The 27,262-nt window shown below is 42.7% G+C and overlaps 1 protein-coding gene across 1 annotated transcript in view; it reads right to left on the bottom strand.

Annotated features, from left to right (window-relative positions):
* KCNT2 (potassium sodium-activated channel subfamily T member 2) overlaps positions 1-27,262 on the bottom strand; it is a 242,521-nt gene that overhangs the window by 2,336 nt on the left and 212,923 nt on the right. The window contains exons 15-16 of the mRNA XM_033961358.1: positions 26,674-26,802; positions 22,791-23,079 (exon numbers count right to left, since the gene is read on the bottom strand). Of these exons, the coding sequence (XP_033817249.1) occupies positions 22,791-23,079; positions 26,674-26,802 (418 nt within the window). The remainder of the gene's footprint in view (positions 1-22,790; positions 23,080-26,673; positions 26,803-27,262) is intronic.

Here is a 27,262-nt window from a genome sequence, read left to right as displayed (position 1 = left end):
ATATCTGATCTTTAGAATATTTTGTCAATGGATCCCATATTTTCTTAAAACTTTTTATATTTCCTTGTTGTAATGCCAATATTTTCTCCATTTTATAAATGTGACACACCGAGTTCCACCAGAATGTATAATTTAGCTTGGTATAATCTTTCCAATTTTGTGTGATTTGCTGCATGGCAACTCCTGTCAATATTAAAAGCAATTTGTTATTGTTTGCTGATATTGGACTTTGTGTTCTCATTGCAGTACCAAATAATATGGTATCATATGAGAGACCAATATGATTTTCTAGAATGATTGTTTCCAAACCTAGGAGCCTTTTTACAAAGGTAGGTTAGATGCTAACGCATGCCTAACACAGCACAAATGGCCTAATATAGGACAAGCAAAAGCATTCCGTATTAGTTTTGCCATCTGTTGGAGGGGGAAGGCAAGAATAGAGAATGGGATGGATGTGCTAATCACCTCGTGCGTTGACATTAACCACTATGCTAATTGATCCATAATGAAGGAGCCCTTAGTACCCCATTAGCACCTTAAAAATAGGAGGCAATAATTACTCCAGTGTTAATTTTTTTTAACATTAGCACCCTTTTTGATTACTGTACTAGAAATAAGCTTAGTGCATGGGAAAGGATAAACTAAGGGCCATATTCTATGTATGACACCTAAAAAAAATCAGCACTGAAAAGGATGCTGCTTAGCGACATTCAGTGCAGTTTATAGAATCATGCTTATTGCCTGTGCGCATAACTTTACATTTAAGCGCAGGCGCTTATGCCAATGAAATCCAGGCCTAAATGCCTGCGCCTCAGTTATTGGGCATATGCTATAACTGTGCCTAAGAATGCCATGACCCGCACATGCTCCTCCCCTGGCCGTGTCCCCTTTTGAGATCCACTACTAGAATTTCTGTGCACTACTTTATGGAATACGCTTAGAAAGTTGTGCTCGTAAGTTCTAATTGGCACCAATTATTACTTATTAATTGCTCATTATCAGCACCGATTGGGTTGTTAATTAAGTTGCACAAATTGGAAATACACACACAGCTTTGGTCGCACTATCCTGAATTTAGACCTAAGCTCGATTTTTAGCACAGCTTAGTAAAAGAGCTCCATAACAAAACCTAGGAGCCCTTTTACATAGCTGCGGCAAAAAGTGACCTTAGTGCTCTCTTACATGGGTCTTTGCTGTGTGCTAAAGCCACTTTTACTGCAGCAGTAAAATGACTGCATTTCCTGGGTTTTTGTTTTAATGTCTATGTGCTAATTTTCTCATTAGCATGTGGCCATTAAAAAAGATTAATGTGTGAGTTTACCACCCAGTGGCATAGTAAAAGGGGGGGGGCGTCCGCCCCAGGCACTGTTTTGGTGAAGGCACCGGCGCTCCCCCTGCCCCTTCCCACTCCTCTCCCCGCCGCAAGCGCGCCTTCACTTTTCACCCAACATACCTCTCTCTCTTTGCCAACCTGTTGCTCGCCCCAGCGTGGGCTCTCTCTCTGATGTCACTTCCGGGTCCCTCACCTGAAAAGTGACACCAGAGGGAGAACCGACGTGGGCAGCAGCTTGGTGATGCTGCTCGAGCTGAGAAAGTTAAAAGAGGTATGGGGTAGGGAAGGGGGTGGGGGGTGGTGTGTGGTGGGGGGGTAGGACGGAGAAGAGGGTGGGGGAGGGGTGTTACTGCCTCAGGCGTCTCTCACTCTCGCTATGCCACTATTACCACCGCCTATTTTGTAGGTGGCAATGGCTCAAATGCTAATCAGCGCACACTAAATGAGTAGCATAGACATAACCCTCTTCACCCCAGACACATCTCCTCCGCAACAACTACTGATTAATTTTTTTGTGCATGATTTACGCATACACATCCCAAAATTACCGTAGTGCACCCGTGGTAAGCCCTTTAATGCTGCAGTAAGCATGCATTAGTGCTTGCCACTGCTTTGCAAAAGGATCCCTTACTGCATGCTAATGGCTATTAGTGTGTGCTAAGAGCCACATGGCCCCTAATTACAAAATAGGATGTATAGCATTTAGGGTCTGGTTCTGGAAACAGTGCCTGCTGCGGTAGGCCCCTGTAAAATTGGTGCCTACCATGTGTTAATCACCGGTAGGCACCACATCCAGAATCACATCTATTTTCTTCGACAGATGCCTTAAACGTAGGCCAGGAGGGCAGTTAAAATATCAGACTATGTCATTTTAACGTGGCACTGGAAAGCACTTTATCACGCAAAGCACTTTAGTACGGATTAAATCAATGCGGTTTATGATACACGATAGTAGAACGCTGGACAGGACTTTAACAACAAGATAAGTACAGTTTTAAATATGTATTGAATGATATGATTTATATGAAGAACCACATTAGTAACCTTAATAACAGCGGTTTTTGAGTAATGGTTAAGTCATAATGCTTATGGAAGGAAGGGAACTGTAAAGCGCAGTGATGGTTCCAAAACTATCGTGGGCTGAACTGCATTAGCAATGACCTGGTGGTAGCACTGAGCACTTTACAATTATTTATTTATTTATATTGATATTAGTTATTTGGTCATGAATTTAAATTTAAATACAATAAAATTAAATTAAAATTGGATGAAAATGTAATTAATAATATACAGCATTTTATAGGCCTACATTTAAGGCATCTACGAGAATCGCTTAAGCACACCTACGGACACCTAAGGCCACTTCCGTCGTAAACCATGCCTACGCCGGCCTTAGGCGTCTGTAGGGGTGCCTACACATCTCCGTTAATATAGAAACAATGCCTACACTATAGGCGTCTTTCGCCTCATTGATTTTTTTTTTTAAGTGTGTCCCGATTGGTCCATTATATGGTGGTAGGACACCATTTTTAGAATTGGGCCCTCAGTGTGCTCTGTCTACCAGCACACACTAAGCTTTAGTAAAACAGCCTCTATGTTAATCCCATACAAGTATCAAAAGGAAGAGTCAACCTTCTTTTGCAAAGTGATCTTGAGCTTAAGGTCAGCATCTTAACACAAATATTTTCCCCAAATAGATAGATAAAAGGCATATGAAAATAAATAAACAAGCAAAAAAAACACCTGAACTTCCCCACATAGCTGTAGCAACTCCAACATTTTTGTTCTGTATCCATTTATAGAAAAATAATGAAATGTGAAAAATGGGTCAGCAGCTACTCAACTAAACAGATAATACAATCAGTTATTTCTAGCACAACTGGTTTAACTATCAAATTACACTCTCCATCATTGTTCTGAAAGATAATTTATGGCATTGTGAAAGTAATCAATTTGACAAACAAATACTTATTACACAAACTTGTCAAAAACTTCAATATTCCAACTGTTCTTTATTCACAAAACAAATTATATTGAAAATTGCACGGACACCAATAGCATTTTTGTATTTAGACATTTTAGGGGCACGGCTAGGGCAGAGAGTGGGCGCATCTGTACAAACTGAGTAGCATGCCAGCATTGTCATACACTAACCGATTAGCACAGATTTAGTGCATGAATCCGTACCACCTACAAAGTAGGTGGCGGTAGGGGCTCATGGGAAAATTAGCATGTGGCCATTACTGGAAAATTCTGAAAATTGACCATTTTATTCCTATGGAAAAAAAATAGTCTTAACATGTGGAAAGGACCTGCATAAGGGCACATGAAGGTCACTTTTTGCAGCAGCTTAGTAAAAGGGCCCCTTAGCACATGCTAAATGCTAATAAAACTATAGGTATAAAAATAGCTTATTAGCATTTAGGCCCAGATTCACAAACAGGTTGCACCTAGATCATGCCTAATGTAAGTAGTTTAATTGGGTTGAAGTGGCACAATAATTGGTCACACCATTAAAACTCAATTAAACCCTTTGTGCTTACTACCTGTGAATTATCATTTGTGTTTATGTTTCTGAAGACAGCCAGAACAATTGATTTTGACGCTTGCTCCTTTCAGCGGTTTTCTTTAGGTGTTGAGTTTCTAGCACGAGAAGTTTTTGTGCATTGGAATCGTGTCAATCCCTCAGAGCCATTTTTCTCAAAGCCTAGATGAAAGATTATCATCAGAACCCCCGAGGAAGCAAAACATTGCCAAAACACAGGTCCTGTTCTTACGGTACATTCCGTGAACAATGAGCATATGGTGTGAATATTGACACAGACTTTATTATATAAGAGTGTTTTGAAGTTATCCAATGATATTTTGAAAACAATAAACATTTGCACTTGAAATCTGCATTTCCAGGATTTTCTGTTCCACTGTCCTTGTTGTTGTGTTCACCAGAATTGTTGTGGAACATTGGTCTTTCTCTTTTTGTTTATGTAATTATATGCCCATTTGGTATATTACTTGTATTTGATTTGGGTTCCTCATAGAAATCTTATGAATAAGCTGAGAGGCTTGAACTTAGGACTCAAAGTGGTAAATTGGATTGGAAACTGGTTGACTAACAGACAACAGAGGGTGGTGGAATTCACTTTGAGAAAAGAAAGCCGAATAGTAGAATGCCTCAGGGGTTGGTAATGGGTTGATTTTATTGAATGTATTTGTGAGAAACATTGCTGAACAGTTAGAAGGAAAAGTTTGCCTTCATGTGAATTGATAATTCACAAAAATATCACCAACAGAGTGGTCCCTGGAGGAAGTAGAAACTATGAAAAGAGATCTCCAAAATTTAGAAGAATGATCAAAGGTTGGCAGTTGAACTTTAATGTGATGCAATTGAGGTGCTGAAATCCAAAGGGGATGTATATCTCATAGGAAGTAAGAGACTGATGAGTTGTTAGTGTCTGAGGATCTCAAGGTTATGGAGCATGTAGGCGGTGGCCACTGTCAGAAGGATGCTAGACTGAACAGAATGGGGTATAACCAGCACAAGAAAGGAGGTGTTGATGCCCTTGTACAAGTCATTGGTGAGACCCCACTTGGAATGCTGTGTTCAGTTTTGGAGGCTGTAAAGAATTAAAATGGTTTAGTGAAAAGCAACAAAAATGGTGTGGAGTTAGCACAAAATATATGAGGAGAGACTTAATTACCTTAATGCATACCTTGCAGGAAAGGAGAGATAGGCGCAATATGATACAGACAATCAAATATTTGAAAGGTATTAATCTACAAACAAACCTTTTCCAGAGATATGAAGGCAGTAGAACTAGAGGACATGGATTTAGATTGGAGGGCAAGCGACTCAGTAATAACATCAGGAAGTACTTTTTCACAGATAAGATGGGAATGCCTTCCTACAGGAACTGGTGGAAATGAAAACAGTAATGATGGAAGTGGTGGAAATGAAAACAGTAATGAAATTCAAACTGCATGGGATAAATACAAAGTGATCCTATATGGAAAAAGAATTGAACAAAAAAAAAAAAAAATAGCGGTGTTTAGATGGCAACTTCAGTAATTGAGAAGCAAAGCTAGTGCTGAGCAGACTTCAATTTGTGCCCTGATCATAGCTAGACAGATTTGGATGGGCTGTAGTGGGGCTTCAATGACAGATTCAGTAGTTAGAGAACAACGCCAGTGCCAGGCAGACTTCTATGGTTTGAGCTATGAAAATGGCAAGGACAAATCAAGATTTAAGTATGCTTATGTAGTATCAAATCATACTTTACGCTATGAGCTTATCTTGGATAGACATAAGAACATAAGAAATGCCTTCACCGGATCAGAACTTAGGTCCATCCAGTCCGGCGACCCGCACACACGGAGGCCAAGCTAGGTGCTCCCTGATGGAGACCCTGTTTACCCATATCCTTCAATGTGATTCGCAAGAAGGTGTGCGTCCAATTTGCCCTTGAATCCCAGAATGGTGGTCTCCGTTACAACCTCCTCCGGGAGAGCATTCCAAGCGTTCACCACTCGCTGTGTGAAACAAAACTTCCTGACATTTGTCTTGGGCCTGTTGCCCCTCAGTTTCAGCCCATGTCCTCTTATCCGAGTCACATTTGACAATGTGAACAACAGTGTTTCTTGCTCTATCTTGTCAAAACCTTTTAGTATTTTAAAAGTCTCTATTATATCCCCTCTCAGTCTTCTCTTCTCGAGGGTGAACAAACCCAGTTTTTCAAGGCATTCTTTGTAGTCCAAATTCTCCACTCCTTTTACTATCTTTGTGGCTCGTCTCTGCACCCTTTCCAGCAGGGTTATGTCCTTCTTTAGGTAGGGAGACCAGTGTTGAACACAGTATTCCAAGTGTGGTCTGACCATTGCTCTGTAAAGCGGCGTTATGACATCCGCTGATCTACTCATGATTCCCTTCTTTATCATACCCAGCATCCTGTTTGCTTTCTTTGCCGCCGCTGCGCATTGAGCCGACGGCTTCAGGGTCCTGTCTATTGTCAGCATAGCTATCGCTACCATTCAGCATTTTCAGTTGGCATTACTTATGTCAGCGAAGGCCTATGGGAAATTATATCAATCTGACTCTGGCATGGGAATGCAGATAGACCCTGAGGGCAGGGAGACTGTTTTAAGTATCCCTGATATGTTTCAAGTAGCCCTGATTGAATCATGATTAGCTAAAAGGTGTTAATGTCTGATTAAGAGGGTGCTTAGGACAATGGGTCCAGGTGCACATCAAGAAGATAGGCTGCTTGAATGGGACAAAGAAGCCAGAGACTAATCCCATCCACCATGCCTGCAAGTATCACACCCTCCTTAGCAATTAAATTAACCATTGTTTCAAACAGTTTACAAATTCTAAACAGAAAGATACTGGGACATACAATAGTTTCTATACACAGAATAAGATTCCAAGCTATAAAATCCTCCTCTCTACAACACACAAAAAGCTATCAATCTATCTATCTCTTGGCTCTTGGCACTCTGGTCCTCTCTTCTATCTCTTGAGCTCTCTCTTTCTCTGTCTATCTTTCTCTTTATCTATGGAACACGAAGCATCACCCCATCCCCCTTTTCTCTCTCTCTCTGCCTTTCCCTGGAACTTCACACTTCCTTCTGGACTCTGTAAGGCAGGGAAACTGCTTTGCTCTCTACTTAATTGTAATGCTTAATTGTTGTAATGCCTATGAATACTACTTTTCTGTAAGACTATTTCTATAATATATTCTTTATGCAATCACCTCTGGCTGTGCCTCTTTGATTCTACTTCCTGGTGAATCTTCAGTGAGGGAACTGAACCTGGGACCAGGCATTTGTCAGGGCGCCTCTCAAGTGACCCCACCAACCATATATTGTGGGGGCCACTAACAAACCTGACATCTATCAGTACCCCCAGGTCCCTTTCTTGTTCGCTCTTGCCCAATGCTACACCTAACATTTTATATTCATGTTCTTTGTTATTCCTGCCCAAGTGCATCACTTTGCATTTTGCTATATTAAAATTCATCTGCCACTTTTCCGCCCATTTCTCTAGGTGGTTCAAATCTCTCTGGAGTTCTTCGCTGTCCTTTTTCGACCCAACTGCCCGACATCTGCAAACTTGATTATGTTACTTGTTGTTTCCTCTTCCAGGTCATTTATGAAGATATTGAATAAGATGGGCCCAAGAACCGAGCCCTGGGGCATGACACTTGTCACCTTCTCCCAGTCCGAGAACTTCCCATTTATGCCCACCCTCTGTAATCTGTTCTCCAGCCATTTGCCTATCCATCTTAGTATATCCCCTTCTATTCCATGGCTTTGTAGTTTCCTCAAAAGCCGTGCGTGCGGAACCTTGTCGAATGCTTTCTGGAAGTCCAAGTATATTATGTTGACCGGTTCTCCGTTGTCCATTTGTTTGTTCACCTTCTCAAAAAATTGAAGTAAATTCGTCAAACATGACTTCCCCTTCCTGAAGCCGTGTTGACTTGCTCTCATAAGGTCGTGATTTTTCAGGTGTTGCACTATGCTATCCTTAATCAGTGCTTCAACCACACCAACGTAAGATTCACAGGTATATAGTTTCCCGGTTCTCCCCTTGATCCCTTTTTGAAGATTGGGATGATATTCGCTATCTTCCAGTCATCTGGTATTCGCCCGGTTCTAATTGTCAAGTTAGCTAGGGATTGTAACAGTTCTCCGATTTCTACCTTAAGCTCCTTTAGCACTCTTGGGTGAATTCCATCTGGTCCGGGGGATTTGTCACTTTTTAGTTTGTCGATCTGATAGTATATCATGTCCAGATCCACATTTGCTGTGGTAAGGCTATCCTCAACTTTTCCCTGTTTCAGGCATTGATGCAGTGTCCTCCTTGGTAAAGACAGATGCAAAGAATGAATTTAGCCTATCTGCAATCTGTTTATCTTCCTTGATGTACCCTTTTCTTCCTTGGTCGTCGAGAGGGCCCATTGCCTCTTATGCTTGTTTTTTTCCTTTAATGTATCTAAAAAAGGGCTTGAAGTGTTTGGCTTCATGCACTATCTTTTCCTCATAGACCTTTTTGGCGACTCTTACCGCCTTGTGACATTTCTTCTGGTCAGTCTTGTGGCTCTTCCAGGCCTCCGTTGTTTGTTCATATTTCCATTTTTTAAATGAGTTCCTCTTTTCCCTTACCGCCTCCTTCACCTCTTTAGTTAGCCAAGCTGGTTCTCCTTTGCTCTTATTCTTCCTTCCTTTTGATATTTGTGGAATGTAGAGATTCTGTGCTTCAGTTATGGCATTTTTTAGTAGGGACCATGCTTGTTCGACCGTTGTGATGTCCGCTGCCCTTTTCATGAGCCTTTTTTTAACCATGGCTCTCATGCTGTCATATTTCCCTTTTCTGAAGTTAAAGGTTGTGGTTAGGGTCTTGGTTCGTTTCCCCTTCCCGATGCCAATTTTAAAATTGATCATACTGTGATCGCTCGTCCCCAGTGGGACCGTTACTTCTACATCTGAAGTCCTTCCAGTTATGCCATTTAGGATCAAGTCCAAGGTTGCGGTTCCTCTTGTCGGTTCTCCCACTGAAAGACCCATCTCTGTGGAAAAGGAAGAACTGCAGGTCCCACAAGCCAATGCAGGGAGGGAAGACACTAGCATGCACGGAGTACAGTCACTGCCTAAAAAAATTAACTGATCATGCACTTGGTAGTGTCTATACTAGGTTCCATGGATGACATAACCCACATATGAGAATATTATGCTTGCTTGATCTCAGAAAATAAATATTATTGATGATAGAACAAAGATTAATTTTTGAATTTAAAACACTTGACCCACAGGGTTTGAACCAAGAGTTGGATTTGCGAGTCTTTTGTAGTGATGAAATCACAAATAAATTCATTATAATATTGATACTGTCTCTGATCCTGGCTATCAGCTTTCTCTCTTCCAGACACAACACAACTATTGGGCATAGAGAGCATCTGCACTCCTTAGAGAAAAAAAGAAGATACACAGGCCTGAGATATTGCCTCTGCTTGTGTAAGCATTTCTCCTAGCATCTGCACAGCTGAGGAATGTGCTGGATGAGAGCAATGAAGAGCAAAACCACCCAGCAGACCAACCACTATAGATGTGTGGAAAGATCTCACCTGAAGTCAAGTATAGTACTGTATACTATTTTGTTTTCCCCATAATGAAGAAAACAAGGTATAACAATTGCTGGAGCCCATTCAAACAGTCCATAGTTTTGTCCCACTTGTTTAGCCTATTATAGTACTGATTTTGCTCTGCTCCCCACCTACACCCCTCATGGATTTTAATAAACCTTGGTTACTGCCAATACTGGTTTGTGCTTTCTGGGTGCTCAATTGAATTCCTGACTGTGAGGGAGACTTGAGATATGGTGAGAAGAATAGGAAAGACAACTAGTAACGAGACAAGAGGGATATCTAGCTGGTAATATTTTGTTAGGATTGGTACCTCAAATAATCTGAATCAGGGGTGTCAAAGTCCCTCCTCGAGGGCCGGAATCCAGTCGGGTTTTCAGGATTTCCCCAATGAATATGCCTGAGATCTATTTGCATGCACTGCTTTCAATACATATTCATTGGGGAAATCCTGAAAACCCGACTGGATTGTGGCCCTTGAGGACCGACTTTGACACCTGTGATCTGAATTGTTATTTGATGAGCTATAGGAAATGTAATATATAACAGGTTCTTCCTATTCGTTGAATGTTTCAAGTATAGTATTGGTATGTACTTGTTATAATCTTGTAGTTGCATAAACCAATACACTTTTAAATATTGCTAACAAGCCTTGTTCACAGTCACTTTCATTTTGTTTTTTGGGTTTTTTCTCCTGGATGGAAGAGAGGGAAATTCTACCCACTAACATCAGGTGGAGGCACCAAGCATCTGTGGACCAATGGAGCTGCCTGAAAAGGACTCCTGCCAGGTCAGTCCTGGACCCAGACATACCCACAATTGGAACACGGTCCCCCTAATTTTGTGACCTTGTGCACACTCCTTCATGCTTAACAATCAAACTTGCATGAGTAAGTTATAGAATTATGGCAGTAATATGCTTAAGTTAATTGGTAAATTATGTGTTAATTGGCACCAGCAACCAAATATCAATGAAAAATTGAAGTTAATTGATGCTAACTGGCACCCAAAAGCAGTTGTGTAATTTAACTGCACTTAGTTGCCATTCTATAAACTTACCCCTGGGTCTATAAAGGTCACTCAGATTTGGCCTCAATCTTGAGATGTGTGCATAAATTAATTATTTAACGGGCCATTAACAATCAATAACTGAAGGGCTTATTTCCCAAACCCTCTAAGTCTAATACAACTAATATGGACAGTGGATTTTGGAAATGAAGTCCTTCAACTGCACACTGTTCTATAACACTGGGCACATAAATTCCATAACAAGCAAACCAAAAGGAGTAATGGTCGGAGCTATATGCATGGGTGGGTCATATAAATGTAGAAATATGATGGCAGATAAAGTCCAAATGGCCCATCTAGTCTGCCCATCCGCAGTAGCCATTATCTCTTTCTCTCTCAGAGAGATCCCATGTGCCTATCCCAGGCTTTCTTGAATTCAGACACAGCCTCTGCCTCCACCACCTCTTCTGGGAGACTGTTCCATGCATCTACCACATTTCTGTAAAAAAGTATTTCCTTCGATTACTCCTGAGCCTATCACCTCTTAATTTCATCCAATGCCTTCTCATTGCAGTTTCCTTTCAAATGAAAGAGACTCGACTCATGTGCATTTACATTACATAGGTTTTTAAATATCTCAATCATATTTCCCCTTTCCCATCTTTCCTCCAAAGTATACAGATTGAGATCTTTAAGTCTGTCCCCATACGCCTTATGACAAAGACTACACACCATTTTAGTAGCCTTCCTCTGGAGCGACTCCATCCTTTTTATATAAGAACATAAGAACATAAGAACATAAGAAGTTGCCTCCGCTGAGGCAGACCATAGGTCCATCCTGCTCAGCGGTCCGCTCCCGCGGCGGCCCATCAGTCCCATTGACTGAGCAATGGTCTATACCTATCTATACCCCCCAATCCCTTTTTCTTCTAGGAATCTATCCAAACCTTCTTTGAAACCATTTAGTGTTTTCTTGTCTACAACAGCCTCTGGGAGCGCGTTCCATGTATCTACCACCCTCTGAGTGAAAAAGTACTTCCTAGCGTTTGTTCTAAACCTGTCCCCTTTCAATTTCCCCCAATGCCCCCTTGTGCTTGTGGTGCCCCTTAATTTGAAAAATCTGTCCCTGTCTACTTTTTCTATGCCCTTCAGGATCTTGAAGGTTTCTATCATGTCTCCTCTAAGTCTTCGCTTCTCCAGGGAGAAAAGTCCCAACTGCTTCAATCTGTCGGTATATGGGAGATTTTCCATTCCCCTTATCAGTTTGGTTGCTCTTCTTTGTACTCCCTCAAGTACCGCCATGTCTTTCTTGAGGTACGGCGACCAGTACTGGACACAGTACTCCAGATGCGGCCGTACCATTGCACGATACAGCGGCATGATAACTTCCTTCGTCCTGGTTGTAATACCCTTCTTAATGATACCCAGCATTCTGTTTGCTTTCCTAGAGGCTGTGGCGCATTGCGCCGATGCCTTCAGTGTTGCGTCTACCATCACTCCCAGGTCTCTCTCCAGGTTACTAACCCCTAGTGGTGTTCCCCCCATTTTGTATGTGAACATCGGGTTCTTTCTCCCCACGTGCATGACCTTGCATTTCCCCACGTTGAAGCTCATCTGCCATTTTTCGGCCCACTTTTCCAGCTGCGTTAGATCCTTTTGGAGATCCTCGCAGTCTTCCTTGGTTTGAGCCCTGCTGTATAGTTTGGTGTCATCTGCAAATTTAATGACTTCACACTTAGTTCCCGCCTCTAGGTCATTTATGTAGATATTGAACAAGAGCGGTCCCAGCACCGACCCCTGCGGAACTCCGCTCGTGACCCCTTTCCAGTCTGAGTAGTGGCCCTTTACGCCAACCCTCTGCTTCCTGTTTGACAGCCAGTTTTTGATCCATCGGTGGACCTCCCCTTGTACCCCGTGGTTCCATATCTTTTTAAGCAGTCTCTCGTGTGGCACCTTGTCGAAGGCTTTTTGGAAGTCAAGGTAAATGATGTCTATAGATTCCCCTTTATCCACCTGGCTGTTCACGCCCTCAAAGAAGTACAATAAGTTTGTGAGGCATGACCTACCCTTACAGAAGCCATGTTGACTTGGTTTTAGCTGCCCATTTTTTTCGATGTGCTCACAGATGCCGTCTTTAATCAGTGCCTCCATCATCTTTCCCGGGACTGAGGTCAGGCTCACCGGCCTGTAGTTTCCCGGGTCCCCCCTTGCGCCCTTTTTGAAGATGGGCGTGACATTTGCTATTTTCCAATCCTCCGGGATCTCTCCGGTTTTTAAGGATAGGTTGCATATCTGTCGAAGTGGCTCCGCTATTACATCTTTTAGTTCCCTGAGTACCCTTGGGTGAATGCCATCCGGACCCGGCGATTTGTCGCTCTTTAGTCTGTCAATCTGCTTGAGTACATCCTCTTGGCTTACCTCTAAATTGACCAGCTTATCCTCTTGGTCTCCTATTACGATCTCCTCGGGTTCTGGAATGTTGGTTATATTCTCCATCGTGAAGACTGACGTGAAGAACTCATTTAACCTGTCAGCTATCTCTTTCTCTTCTTTTACAACTCCCTTTCGGTCTCCATCGTCCAATGGTCCCACTTCTTCTCTCGCCGGTTGCTTCCCCTTCACGTATCTGAAGAACGACTTGAAGTTTGTTGCTTCCTTTGCCAGTCTCTCTTCGTATTCTCTTTTTGCTTTTCTAATCACTCGGTGACACTCTTTCTGGTGTTCTTTGTGCCTTTTTTGGTTCTCCTCTGTTTGATCTTTTTTCCATTTTCTGAACGATGCTTTCTTGTCGCTTATCGCCTTCTTCACTGCACTTGTTATCCACACTGGGTTTTTTGTTCTAATTTTTTTGCACCCTTTTCTGAACTTGGGGATGCATATGCTTTGTGCTTCGTGCACAGTCTCCTTGAGTAAGGTCCAGGCTTTTTCTACGGATTCCGTCTTCCCTATGTTGCCTTTGAGCTTCTTTCCCACCATTTTTCTCATGGCATCATAATTTCCTTTTTTGAAGTTGAGTGCCGTCGTTGTGGTTCTTTTCCCCTTTGATGATCCAATTTCAAGCTTGCACTGGATCATGTTGTGATCGCTGTTACCTAGTGGGGGTAATACCGCCACCTCCTTTGCTGGCCCCCCTAGTCCGTTAAAGATTAGGTCAAGAGTGGCATCGCCCCGTGTTGGTTCCGTGACCAGCTGCTCCATGAAACAGTCCCTCGTGACTTCTATGAATTTTGTCTCTCTTGCGCAGTTTGAGTGCCCAATACTCCAGTCTATCCCAGGATGGTTGAAGTCCCCCATCACCACCACATTTCCGCTTCTGCATACCTGTTTCAGTTCAGCCTCCATCTCCTGGTCGATTTCTTCCGGTTGTCCAGGTGGGCGGTAGTACAGACCCAGTTTAATGTCTGCTCCTGCTCCTCCCTGTAGCTTAACCCATAGTGATTCCAGGCCATCCGCCCGTACTGTTGTTTCCGTCCTGGCTGATGGTATGGAGTCTTTTATGTACAGCGCTATTCCTCCACCCTTTTTATGTGTCCTGTCTCTCCTGTATAGTTTGTACCCTGGTATGGCCACATCCCATTGATTGTCCTCGGTCCACCACGTTTCTGTGACTCCAATTATGTCTAGGTCCTTATTGCTGGCTGTGATTTCCAGTTCTCCCATTTTGGCCCTCAGGCTCCTAGCATTTGTGTATAGGCAGTTTAAGACCCAGTTTTTTGTCCTCTCTCTTTGTTTCCCTTGTGCTTTGGTATTCCTGCAGTTTCCCTCATGGTTTGCCAGCCCCTGAGCTTCGTCCTCCTCCTGTTGTGTGTGTGTGACGTCCTCTGCCTGTTTCCCCTGCGCCTCCTGCTCTCCTATCTTTTTGAAGGTGCAGCCTCCAGAATTGTACCCAATATTCTAAATGAGGTCTCACCAGAGTCTTATACAGGGGCATCAATACATCCTTTTTCTACTGGCCATATGCACCCTAGCATCCTTCTAGTTTTCACCATCACCTTTTCAACCTGTTTGGTCACCTTAAAATCATCACATACAATCACACCCAAGTCCTATTCTTCATTCATGCACATAAGTTTTTTACCCCTAAATTGTACTGTTCCCTTGGGTTTTTGCAGCCTAAATGCATGACCTTACTCTTCTTAAGAAATCCCACATACCTGTTCCACGCTTTCTTGAATTCTTGGCTCCACCAACTCTACCGGGAGACTATTCCATGCATCTACCACTCTTTCTATTTTCTTAGATTACTCCTGAGCCTATCACCTTTTAACTTCATCCTTTGCCCTCTCATTCTGGAACTTCCTTTCAAATGAGAGACTTGCCTCGTACGCATTTATGCCATGTCTCTATCAGTTCTTCCCTCTCCTGCCTTTCCTCCAAAGTATGCATATTAAGATCTTTAAGTGTGTCTCCATAAGACTTAAGATGGAGACCACTGAGCATTTTAGTAGCCTTACTCTGGAATGACTCCATCCTTTTTATATCTTTTTGAAGGTGCGGCCTCGACAATTGAACACAATATTCTAAATGAGGTCTCATCAGAGTCTTATACAGATATACATATGATATACAGAACAACCAATTAAGGGAAGAACAGCAACAGAGGGGTAATAATTATGAACTACATATAGAGATGAATACATGGTTTGGGGTTTGAGCATAGTAGCGTGGTAAACAATAGGCCCTATAAGTATAGCAGCTAGAAATACACTACAGTACATTCAAAGTATAGGACAATTTTAGGCATTCTTACATGTAGTAAGGAGATAAGATCTTGCATAGTTTAGCACCGAGTGTGCTACTAGGGATTTAGTTTCACCTGTAAGCCAAGTTTCATTAGGTCCTTCCTCATTTTATTCACTCCATCAGGGATGTCTACTCTATTGCAGATTTTGGTATCATCTGCAGAGAGGCAAATCTTACCTAACAGCCCTTCAGCAATATCACTTACAAAAATATTAAAAAGAACAGACCTAAGAACCAAAACTTGAGGCACCCCACTGTTAACATCCATTTCCTCAGAGAGATCTTCATTGACCATTATCCTCTGTCATATTCCACTCAACCAGTTGCTGATCCAGTCTGTCACCCAGTTTATTTACTAGACGCGTGTGTGGAACACTATCAAAGGCTTTGCTAAAATCTAAATACACAACATCTTCTAGTGCATTCCCACTATCCAATTCTCTGATCACCCAGTCAAAGAAATTGATCAGATTTGTCTGACAAGATCTGCCTCTAGTGAATCCATGTTGCCCAAATTACTTGAACACGCTGTTCACTGCCGTTGCCTGGACTTCCTTTCCTCTCATAATATTCTTGACCCGCTTCAATCGGGCTTTTGCCCTCTTCACTCTACTGAAACTGCCCTTGCTAAAGTCTCTAACGACCTGCTCCTGGCCAAATCTAATGGACTTTACTCTATCCTCATTCTTCTTGATCTGTCTGCTGCCTTCAACACTGTTGATCACCGCCTCCTCCTCAACGTGTTATCCTCACTGGGATTCCAGGGTTCTGCTTTCTCCTGGTTTTCTTCCTATCTTGTCGTACCTTCAGCTTATGTTACAGTCCTCCGTTGTCTATTGGCGTACCCCAAGGCTCTGTCCTGGGCCCTCTCCTCTTTTCCATATATACCTGCTCTCTTGGTATGCTGATCTCCTCTCATGATTTTCAATATCACCTCTATCCTGATGACTCCCAGATCTACCTCTCCACGCCAAATATCTCTACAGGAGTTTAGGCCCTAATTTCAGCCTGCCTGTCCAACATTGCTGCTTGGATGTCTTGCTGCCATCTCAAACTGAATATGGCTAAAACTGAACTCCTTATCTTTCTGCCTAAACTTGCCTCCCTCCTCCCACCATTCTCTATTTTGGTGGATAACACTATCCTCCTCCCTGTCTCGTCGGCTCACAACCTTGGGGTGATCTTTGATTCCTCTCTTTCCTTCTCTGCTCAGGTCCAAAAACCCGCCAAATCCTGTCGCTTCCTCCTCTCTAATATTACCAATCCATCCTCTTCTCTCTGAACACATGACCAAAACCCTTGTCCACGCTCTTATCACCTCACGCTTAGGCTACTGCAATGTACTTCTCTTGGGCCTCCCATGTGCCCATCTCTCACCTATTCAATCTGTTCAAAATTCTGCTGCACGACTCATATTCCATGAGAGCCACTATTCTCATATTACTCCTCTCCATAAGTTGCTTATTGGCTCCCCGTCCATCTCCGAATACAATTTTAACTCCTCTTGCTGACATACAAGTGCATTCACTCTGAAGCCCCCCAATATCTCTCTTCACTTATCTCCCTCTATGCTCCTCCCTGTGATCTCCATTTATTTGTACCCTTCTCTTTCACTGCCAACTCCAGACACCGTCCCTTCTTTCCTGTGGCACTGTATGCCTGGAACAGGCTGTTTGAATCAATACATAGTGCTTCCTTCCTAGCAGCGTTCAAATCCAAGCTAAAAGCCCACTTTTTTCAATCTTTCAACTTCTAACTCCCACTCACTGCTGCCAGAAACCTATACCCACTGTATCATTTCCTCTACCATAATCTCCCCAACCTCAAAATGTCCTGTCTAAATTAGATTGTAAGCTCTTCTGAGCAAGGACCATTAAAATGTACAGTGCTGCGTACGCCTTTCAGTGCTTTAGAAATAGAATAGTAGTAGTAGTAGTAGTAATCCACTGGATTCCAGAAACTTCACTATTCTCTGTTTTAAAAGCATTTCCATTAATTTACTTACCACAGAAGTCAGGCTTAACTGGCCTGTAATTCCCTATGTCTTCCTTACGTCCACTTTTATGGAGAAGAACCGTATTTACTCTTCTCCAGTCCTCTGGTACCACACCCGATTCTAGAGAAGCATTGAAAAGGTCAGCCAGCGGAGCTGCCAGAGCTTCTCTAAGTTCTTTCCGTATCCTCGGATGTACACCATCCGGCCCCATTGCTTCATCCACCTTCAGTTTAACTAGCTCTTCATGACCACAATCCTCTGAAAATTGATCAGGGTCTATCACAATTTACACTTGTCTTCTGCAGTCCTGCTCATGGCACTTCAGCTGTGAACACAGAAAGGAATATTTATTAAGCAATTTAGCCTTATCTACATATTTCTCCCCTTCACCTTTGAGTCTCACAATGCCACTCTTGCACTTCTTCCTATTACTCTACAGTGGAACCTTGGTTTATGAGCATAATTCATTCCAGAAGCATGCTCGTAAACCAAATTACTCATATATCAAAGCAAGTTTCCCTCGGCCACCGGCGCTGCTCTACCCCACCCTACCATATCCCCAAAAGACTCCCCCACCCCCAAGGCTACTAGTGCGCTTCCACATCACCCTCCCCCCCCTTGAACTGGCATCGTCCCCCCCCTCACAAACTGAAGGCTTACCCCCAATCTGGCACCGGCATGCAGCACCAACCCATAGGAGGTGCCGGTGCCCAAAGATCCTGCCTCTTGCCGGACTGGGCTTTCAGCATCTGCGCATGCTCAAGGCCTTCTGGCTCTCGTTCTCTCCAAGAATCTCCAAAGTGGCCTTCTTTTCCTCTTACTTTTATTTACTTTCCTTACAAAATGGTTTGTTGCCCTTACCCCTTACAATAGCTCCTTTCAATTTTGCCCACTGTTTTCCTACTTCTTCCAGATGTTCCCATCCATAAAACAATTTCTTGATATAATCCCCTATCTGAACAAAATTAGTTTTTTTTCAAAGTCTAGAACATTTAAGTGCCAGTAGGCACGTTATATTTAAAATTATTTGTCATTTCAAATGGTGCTTCACCCCCTTAGTGCAAATTCTATAACAGTTATGTGTGTAATTGGGAGTATAGAATATTAGCATTAAGTCAACATATATGTGCTTACATTTAAACATGGTCAATGTCTGGTGTAAATTGCCACAACTAAGGGCTCCTTTTACTAAGCTGTGCTAGCAGTTTTAGCACGCGCTAGATGCTAACGCCTCCATTGAGCTGGCGTTAGTTTTTCTGCGTAGCGCAGGGGTTAATGCGCGCTAAAAACGCTACCGCAGCTTAGTAAAAGGAGCCCTAAATGTTGAAATTGTGCACATTATTGATAAGATTTTATAAGTTTAACATGTAAATGTTTGGCATGTTCCTCATACATACTCCTTTGCAGCTATGTGCTATAGATTTAAAGTACCAGAGACCAGATTCAATAATGCTCAGCTGAGTGCCCTTTATAGGATAGTGAGAGCTCTTGTTTCTTCTATCAAATTTGGGTGCTAGGATTTATACTTGCTGAAATCTGGTGTAAATCCTGTTGCACAGTTTGGGTATGCATCCCTGGTGTTCTATAAAACTGCACCCAAATTTTTTAAACACTCCTTTTGTCCTGAAGAGGTGCTGAGTGAGGATCAGCTAAGGGGAAGAAAAACTCCATTGGAATATCTTACTTGCTGGCATTCAAACTTGAGAAAAGGTAAAACCTGGGCTTCAGGAGGTTATTTCGTTGTCCTTCAAGTTTACTTTGTAGTTCAGTCCTCTGCTTTTTTTAGCAAAGTCAGTTTTAACAATTATACCACCACTATGGGTGTGGCTAACGCTAGAAGTGATGTTAGTCGCTATAAAGCGCCTATGTAGGTGCGATTTACAGCAAAGATAGGCGCCAGAAATTTAGGCCTGAAAAACCATGGCCTACATTTTTGGTGCCTATCTTTCCCGAAGACATTGCCATCGTGTGATTGATGCGTTATTGGCAGCTGCTTTTTAGGAGGCTGCCGATATTGGCACTGTATAGAAAATCTAGGTCTTAGTGCTCTGCATCCTAACTCCTAATATTAAGTGTTCTTTTGAAAATGTATCTCTTTAAGTACATATATTTTGTCGTATGTAGGCCAATATTACAATGAAGTTGATATCCCTCCTATATTTGCTACAAGACCCCTTAATGATTTTGTCTCTCAAACTTAAATCATTCAGAATCATGAAGGTCAACACTGTGGTTCCAATTCTATAAACTGAGCTTAAAACACAGGTGCCAAGGAGCATAGCGCATATCGATCTCTAGACTAGATGGGCCATTTGGCCTTTATCTGCCATCATGTTTCTATGTTTCTAAGTTAGGCGCCATTTATAGAATGGTGTCTAGTGGTGCACAAAGTGGACTTAGGCACTAGTAGGCATCCTAATTTAGGTGCACCCTATTTATGCCAGGGCATTTTTGCCCTAAATAAGTTAGGAACCTACCGAAGCCTAAGTCTAAAAGAGGCTCCCAGCCACACCTACTTTCTGGCCCTAGCCACGCCTGATTTCTGGTAGGTGACTTGGACTAGGCCCCTACCGAGTCAGGTGTCTTACTATCCAATTCAATTTAATTTGTCTCAATTATGAGGTGCTAATTTATTGGTGCCAAATAATCTTTTTTAAATAATTACGTTAGGTGCCTAGATCGGCTAGGCGTCTTTTATAAAGGGCTCCTTTTACTAAGCTGTGCTAGCGGTTCTAGTGTGCGCACTAGACGCTAACGCCACCATTGAGCTGGCGTTAGTTTTCGGCGCGTAGCGCAGGGTTAGTGTGCGCTAGCACAGTTTAGTAAAAGGAGCCCAAAATCTGCCAGACTATGATTTCATTCATGCACATCCACCAAATAAAATTGCTCCATTATATAACAAAGTGGGATAGACTCAGGCATTCCGTTTATAGTACGATAGTTTGGTATAAAAAAATATATATGTCAGCTTTCTGCTAATTAATTAGTTTTCCTTTATTTTCTCCATGAATTTAATGGATCTTCTTGCTAATTTGTGGTCTAAGAAAGACAATGAGTAATATACCATTAATGATGTTTTTCTTTTTTCATATTTTATGTTCTGTATTTCTGAAACAAGTGTAACACTTGTGATATATTATAAATCAATAAAAAAGATTAATGATTTAAAAAAAATATATAAAATTGTGATTTAAAAAAAATCCTATACCTGTGGAGGGGCATAATCAAAAAAAAGTCTAAGTCCCCTTTTGGCCTAAGTCCTTAAACGTTCAAAGCAGGGAAAGTGTCCATAACCAAAACAAACGTCCTTGTTTTGATTATGGCCTGCCTCTACTAAATGCCCAGATCACCACTACGTCTAAAAGTACACCCTCAGGACGTCTACACATTTTGGCCATAATGAACCAAAAAAACGCCTAAGCCCCAAACATCCAACAGAAGGGCTTTTAGGCGAAGTAGGAGCCAGTCCTTCGCCTAAAAGCTGGATTCTGTAACCGGTGTCTGTCAAAAACAACACCAGTTAAAGAACCCCTCCCCCCCACAATGATCCAGGCAGGAGGGTGCCCAAGCCCTCCTGCGATGTTGAACCGCGACCCCCCCCACAACATCGGGGCAAGAGGGAGCTCAAGCCCTCTTGCCCCATCCAACCGCGACCCCCCCGACAACATCGAGGCAAGAGGGAGCTCAAGCCCTCTTGCCCCGCCGACTCCCCGTCCGGCCAACTTTAAAAGGTATGGGGAAGGGGGGTGGGGGGGTCGTGGAGTCGGCCGGGGGGTCGCAGGTCGGCAGGGGGGGCGATCGGGGATTCTGGAGGGGGCGGTCGTTGGGGGGAGGGGGGTTGCGTCGAGGGCAGGAGGGCCTGGGATCTCTCCTGCCCGTAATGCAGTGGGGGGTGGGTGGGAGGGGTAGGGGGTCACCGGGGCCAGGAGGGCTTGGGCTCCCTCCTGGCTCAATCCAGTCGCGGGGTGGGGGGGTGGTCGCTGGGTCCAGGAGAGCTTGGGCTCTCTCCTGGCCCGATGTTAATCGGCGGGGCGAGAGGGCTTGGGCTCCCTCTTGCCCAGATATCGTCGGGGAGTCGGCAGGGCAAGAGGGCTTGGGCTCCCTCTTGCCCTGATATCGTTGGGGAGTCGGGGAGTTGGTGGGGCAAGAAGGCTTGGGCTCCCTCTTGCCCCGATATCGTCAGGAAGTCGGCGGGGCAAGAGGGCTTGAGCTCCCTCTTGCCTCGATGTTGTGTGTGTGTGGGGGTGATGCATCGCGGCAGGAAAGATGCCTCATCTCCCCTACCGCGATGCCATCACTCCTCTACCCGAGCTGCCGCGACCCGCGGCAGGAGAGATAGGGCATCTCTCCTGCCGTGGGTCGCAACAGTTCAGGTAGAGGAGTGATGGCATCGCGGTAGGGGAGATGAGGCATCTCTCCTGCCACGATGCTTGCGGTGGGTAGGTTGCTGGGCCGCTGAACTGATGGCGCCAGCGGCCATCTGCTCAGCAGCCCCTTTTTCAGCACTTAGACCTGCTTTGACTTCGTCTAAGTCAAAAAGGTCTAAGTGCTGACTAGGCAACCTGTAAATGTTTTGGTTATACCTCATGTACGCCTAGGTGTAGGTCAGCCCACCTCCCGCCCACTGCCCGCCCTTTCCCCTCCTCTAAACACACCTCTTTTCCCTCTGTGCGTTTAGTGGCAGGGGAAAGGCCTAAGCTGTTTTTAGATATGTCTAAAAACCAGCTTTGGTTATGGGTACTTGGATGATCAGGCTTTTTGATCGTCCAAGTAGCCATTTAGGACACTTTTTAGACATTTTTTTTTATTATTATTAACCCCATAGTTTTTACCCTTTTTCATATACCCCAGTCCATTCTTCTTTTACTCATGTTCCTGTAAATGACTGCAGAGTTTGTATTTGTGTATGGTTTGTGCTTCTCTCTCCACCCCCCCTGCTTTTTATGATATTGCAGACTGCTTAGATTTTAACCCTGGTTTTATATTTGCGGTATATCAAATAAATTGAACTTGTGTCTGGATTTGTGATTTATAAATTAGCATAAAATACCACTAATCCAGATAACAGCACCTGCTATTCGGATAAGTGCTGTGGACTAGGATATTCAGCAGCACTGTCCAGACAGTGCATCTGCATATTCTTACAGACCATCTCGATACTAAGTGGATAGTGCCAGGGTGTTCCTGAAACTTATCTGGATAGTTGCAATAAATATGTTATCCAGATAACTTATGCAGTTAACATAGGACAAACTGAAGGCTGCCCTAAGTTATCTACATAGCACACCAAATATTGCCAATATCCAGATAAGTTCTGCTGTTGACTACCTTATCTAGGTATTGAGTGCTGGCTAGTATTCAGATAGTGGGGCTGAATATCCAGAAATATTTGGACTGTCGCAGATAGCATTAATCCCCCCCCCCCCCCAATACTGACTATGGAGGCTAAATATGGACTTAAAAGTCTCTAAGTACAAATAAGAATAAGAATTTGTGAATTGATATGAGTGTGCAATTATTTTTTCAATCAGCTAAGTAGACATGGCCTAAATAAACAATAACTCTAGTGGCATACCATATCCTGTTGACAAGCCAAGGTTCTTCATTCTATTCTTTACAAGTTCAGCAAGCTCCTGTCTTTCTGACCTCCTACAAAGGTTCAAACGCTGCTGGCTTATTCGTTCAGACATTTTGCTGGAGTGCTTTGGCACTTTTCTGCTGAGCCGCCGGGCCCACTGCATGCTTTTTCGTCTTAATAAGGGATGATCTGATTGGTCACTGGATGTTGAATTCCGATGATTGCTATGGAAGCCAATCTGTTCTTTGGTATCTTCCCATTCTTCAACACTGATGGAAATTTGAGACTTTAAAAAGAAAATTGTGTCAGTAATGTAATTAGATGGGCCAGGAATTAATTTTAAATATATTCAAAACTGTAGCTCCCCTCCTATTCTTGAACATATAGTTATAGGATTACATATTATATAATGTATATAATCATTAATATAAATTGACAGTTGAAAACTAAGGTTTAATTAACTGGTTATTGATCAAGCAATGCAAAGATTTACAATTTCAACAGCCTCAAGTTATTTTCACAAGTACTTTTTACAGTGCCTTCGTTATCACTAGAGCACATTTTAAGAGGGCAAATATAATCCTAAATTCTTGCTCCAGTTAAACAACCCTATGGCTCAAAACTATTGGTGACTTAGATCAAGATCTAAGTTCAAATTAGAAAACTCCACTTGTATAACACATCTTTATGACAAATAAAACCCAGATGAAAAGGACATGTGACAATTTACCCATTATCCTATATTTATCAGTGCTATCTGATTGCTTCCACCAAAAAAGAAAACAACTCACTAAAGAGAATATTGTAATTGTGAATATGTTTGCCCAAATTCACGTTCTTCTAATGTCACCAAGCCAAACATAGATATGAAAAATGTTACATTAATCAGAATGTGATGATGTTACCCTTACTGTTATGCCTATTGCCAGGGTATAACTGAAACTTTGAAGGCTACGTGACATGTCTCCTCAAGTCTGCTTGCTTTCTAACAAAACAAAAGTAAAACCAGTAAAACCATCTGCTTGATTGCTATCCTGCCCAAGAACAAAAGAAAGAGCATGGGAGACTAACTCCGCTCCCTGACTCCCCTAGTAGCATAGTAGATGATGGCAGATAAAGACCCGAATGGTCCATCCAGATGTCTCTTTTGTAATCTGCCAAGAACTGCAAGGTTGAGGCAGAATAGAAATCAGTAATGTAATGTAAGTACGAAATCAAAAGAAGCCAAACAGCCACTCACTCACACGCACCCCCATAAAAACACAGCTGCACGCTCACCTTACAAACCACTGGATCCACAACTACTTTCATCAACCAAACCCACTCCTATGGAGTATCAAATATCACAAGCTTAAGTCCCATCAAATCGGTAACTCACTTTACCCTCATGATGAAGCCCCCTCTTATTCCAATATTTCCTCTTCTATGCCTCACCACCCTCACAGCCTTACACAACAATAATATCAATCCCCCTTGGAACTACAAGCAATGAAGACCCAATCCTCCAGAACCCCAAAATCAATCGACAGAATACATTGGACAACCTCAGCAAATCCTCCCTATACTCTGGAACAAACATAATCAAAACAAACACAGAAAACAAACGAATCCTAAACTCTTCAACAACCCACTACCTACACAATGCTCAACAAAACCAAACGAAATCTCCATCACTTGTATATACGCTAATGCTCGATCAGTGGTAAACAAGCTTTTCATCTTAAATGACCTAATCACATCCAATGACATTGCTCTGTCATTCATCACAGAAACATGGCTGAAAGACCTCGAAAGCCCTGAAATTTCACACCTCTGCCCATAGTCACAACATTCTTTATCTCCTCAGAAAACTCAAATGAGGAGGCAGCCTGTCAATAATCTACAAAAACTCATACATCATTGAAAAACAGACTCAAGTTAACAACCCGACCTAGAATACATCACCTGCAAGCTCGAAAGTGAGCACAACCCCGCACACAAGAATGTTGGAATCCTCCTACTCTACAGACCCTCTAGCACTAACTCAGACTCCATCACAAAAACGATGGTATAATAACAAACCTCATTAGCCAACATGACAACCTAATCATACTCGGTGATATCAACCTACCTCTTGAATCTGCAGAAAATAAAGAAGTCACTAAACTCAAGACTCTACTTGAGGACTGCCAAATCACTATCATACCTTCAGGCCCCACCCATGATAAAGGCCATACCCTAGATCTATTTGCATCTTCTCCCCTTAACATAGTTAATAGGGCTAAATGGTCCCCTGTCCGATGGACAGATCACTTTCTCCTAGAATTTGACCTAAACCTAACTGACATAGACCTGAATTCCAAAGCCACCAAAGACGCTAGACTAGTCTGCAGGAAAACAAGACCTGATCTCTTCTGGAACATAGTGTCAAAATCACTCCCTTCCCCGTCGAACAACACTACCTCATTGATAACCAACTGGAACAAAATCATAGCCAAAACCCTAGATACTGTATCCCCCCTCTACCCACACAAAATAAAACCAAACCAAACTTCGCCCTGGTTTACGGAGTCTTTAGTGTAAAAGAGGGAGCATCCGTGCGATGCTCTACTAGGATTTCCCATACTAGGTGCTGCTTTTCTAGAGACAGGTATGTACTATTTAATTCAGATTATTGGAGGTTGGGAGGGGTCATTGTCTACTGGAGGAGTATGTGGGGTCCAGTGGTCAGCTGGTCAGTCTGAGTACCTTTTTGGCACTTAAGGCACTTTTAACAGGTTGAGCTCATAACATCTAAGTTCCATCCAGGACATCATGGGAAAGGTTTGATTATTAGTGCAAGACGTCCAAGTCTAAGCCTGTTGAAAGCCAACCTAGACATGCCCCCAGCTTGCCCCCCCCCCCTATAGTTCTGGATGCACAGTGGACGTTTTGGTAAGAAAAATGTCCAATTGCTGATTTATGCCATTTTTTGGACATCTTAGTGTTTTGAAAATACCCTTAATTGTTATTAAAAAGAAACAAAGGATATTCACACTGGAGTAAAGGAGATAAGGACAATGTATAAATATTTTTTGCCTAGTGCCTCTGCTACTGTTGTCATCCCAGTTGCCAAGAGAAAGACTTAAGTAAAAAGGTGATTCAGAACACCATCTATGCAGTGGCCTGACTTACTGACAGATTGAAGAATGCAGCATATAAAGGAAAAACTGTCTACAGCCTCAGTATTAAATGAGGGATCCATCATTCAGTCTCTGGCATAACCTTGGGATTCACCTTGTGTTGTTTTGATTTTTTCATATTGTTTAGGTTTTCTGACAATCTCAGTTTTTAAAATTGCTCTCTAATTATATAAACATTTCTGTGAAATCTGTGAGGTGCTTGTGATTTTCTTGTGCATTGCTAGAATATGGGTTATCAGGGTAGGATTTCACTGATAACTAAACATAAGAACATAAGAATTGCCACTGCTGAGTCAGACCAGTGGTCCATCATGCAGCGGCCCTCTGGTCTAAGACCAGCACCCTAACTGAGACTAGCCCTACCAGCGCACGTTCTTGTTCAACAGAAACTTGTCTAACTTTGTCTTGAATCCTTGGAGGATGTTTTCCCATATAACAGCCTCTGGAAGGGTGTTCCAGCTTTCTACCACTCTCTGGGTGAAGAAGAACTTCCTTATGTTTGTACGGAATCTATCCCCTTTCAACTTTAGAGAGTGCCCTCTTGTTCTCCCTACCTTGGAGAGGGTGAACAACCTGTCCTTATCTACTAAGTCTATCCCCTTGAATGTTTCGATCATGTCCCCTCTCAATCTCCTCTGTTCAAGAGAGAAGAGGCCCAGTTTCTCTAACCTTTCGCTGTACTTTTGTGTAGTCAGCATTGTGCATTGAGCAAATCATACCTCTGATGTTGTGAGCTTCTGGGACTCTGTTTTGTAGATTCCAATGGGAATGTCTCCAGTGGTAGAACACAGCTTCTGATAAAGTCTGCCAAATGTCCTAATCCATAGATCCTCATCAGTAATTTTCATCTGAGAAAATAAAAACAAATTATTATTGTATTTTTCATGCTTGGTTAAATTTCATTAAAAACTGATAGTTGGCCAGCTATTACTTATACAATTAAGCACAATATGGTAATCAACAAAAAGAGAAGACTATGTAAAAGATAGGGTTTTTCCTCTACTTTAGCTCCCAGGTTTATACAAATACCCTCAACATAGCCATGTTTCACTGACATGGCTGCCCTTCAGGGGTGAACAGCTGGTGGAAAATCCAAACTTCATCAAACTGGTAAAAAACCATATCTCTGATTTGAGCTTCCAAATCGGACAATTTTGGTAAAGTTTAGATTTTGCACCAACTGGTGATCATTTGTCCTGAGGCAGCCATTTTGACAAAACCAAACAAACCAAGAAAATATGGGGGCTCACAAAAAAATAACAATGGTCAAAAAGCAGCCTGTCGGTACTTGGATGATCATAAAGACAG

This window comes from Geotrypetes seraphini, chromosome 10 (assembly GCF_902459505.1).
Source record: "Geotrypetes seraphini chromosome 10, aGeoSer1.1, whole genome shotgun sequence".
Classification (NCBI taxonomy): Eukaryota; Metazoa; Chordata; class Amphibia; order Gymnophiona; family Dermophiidae; genus Geotrypetes; species Geotrypetes seraphini.
The sequence above is the reverse complement of the archived record's forward strand: the minus strand, read 5'-3'. Positions and strand labels throughout refer to the sequence as shown.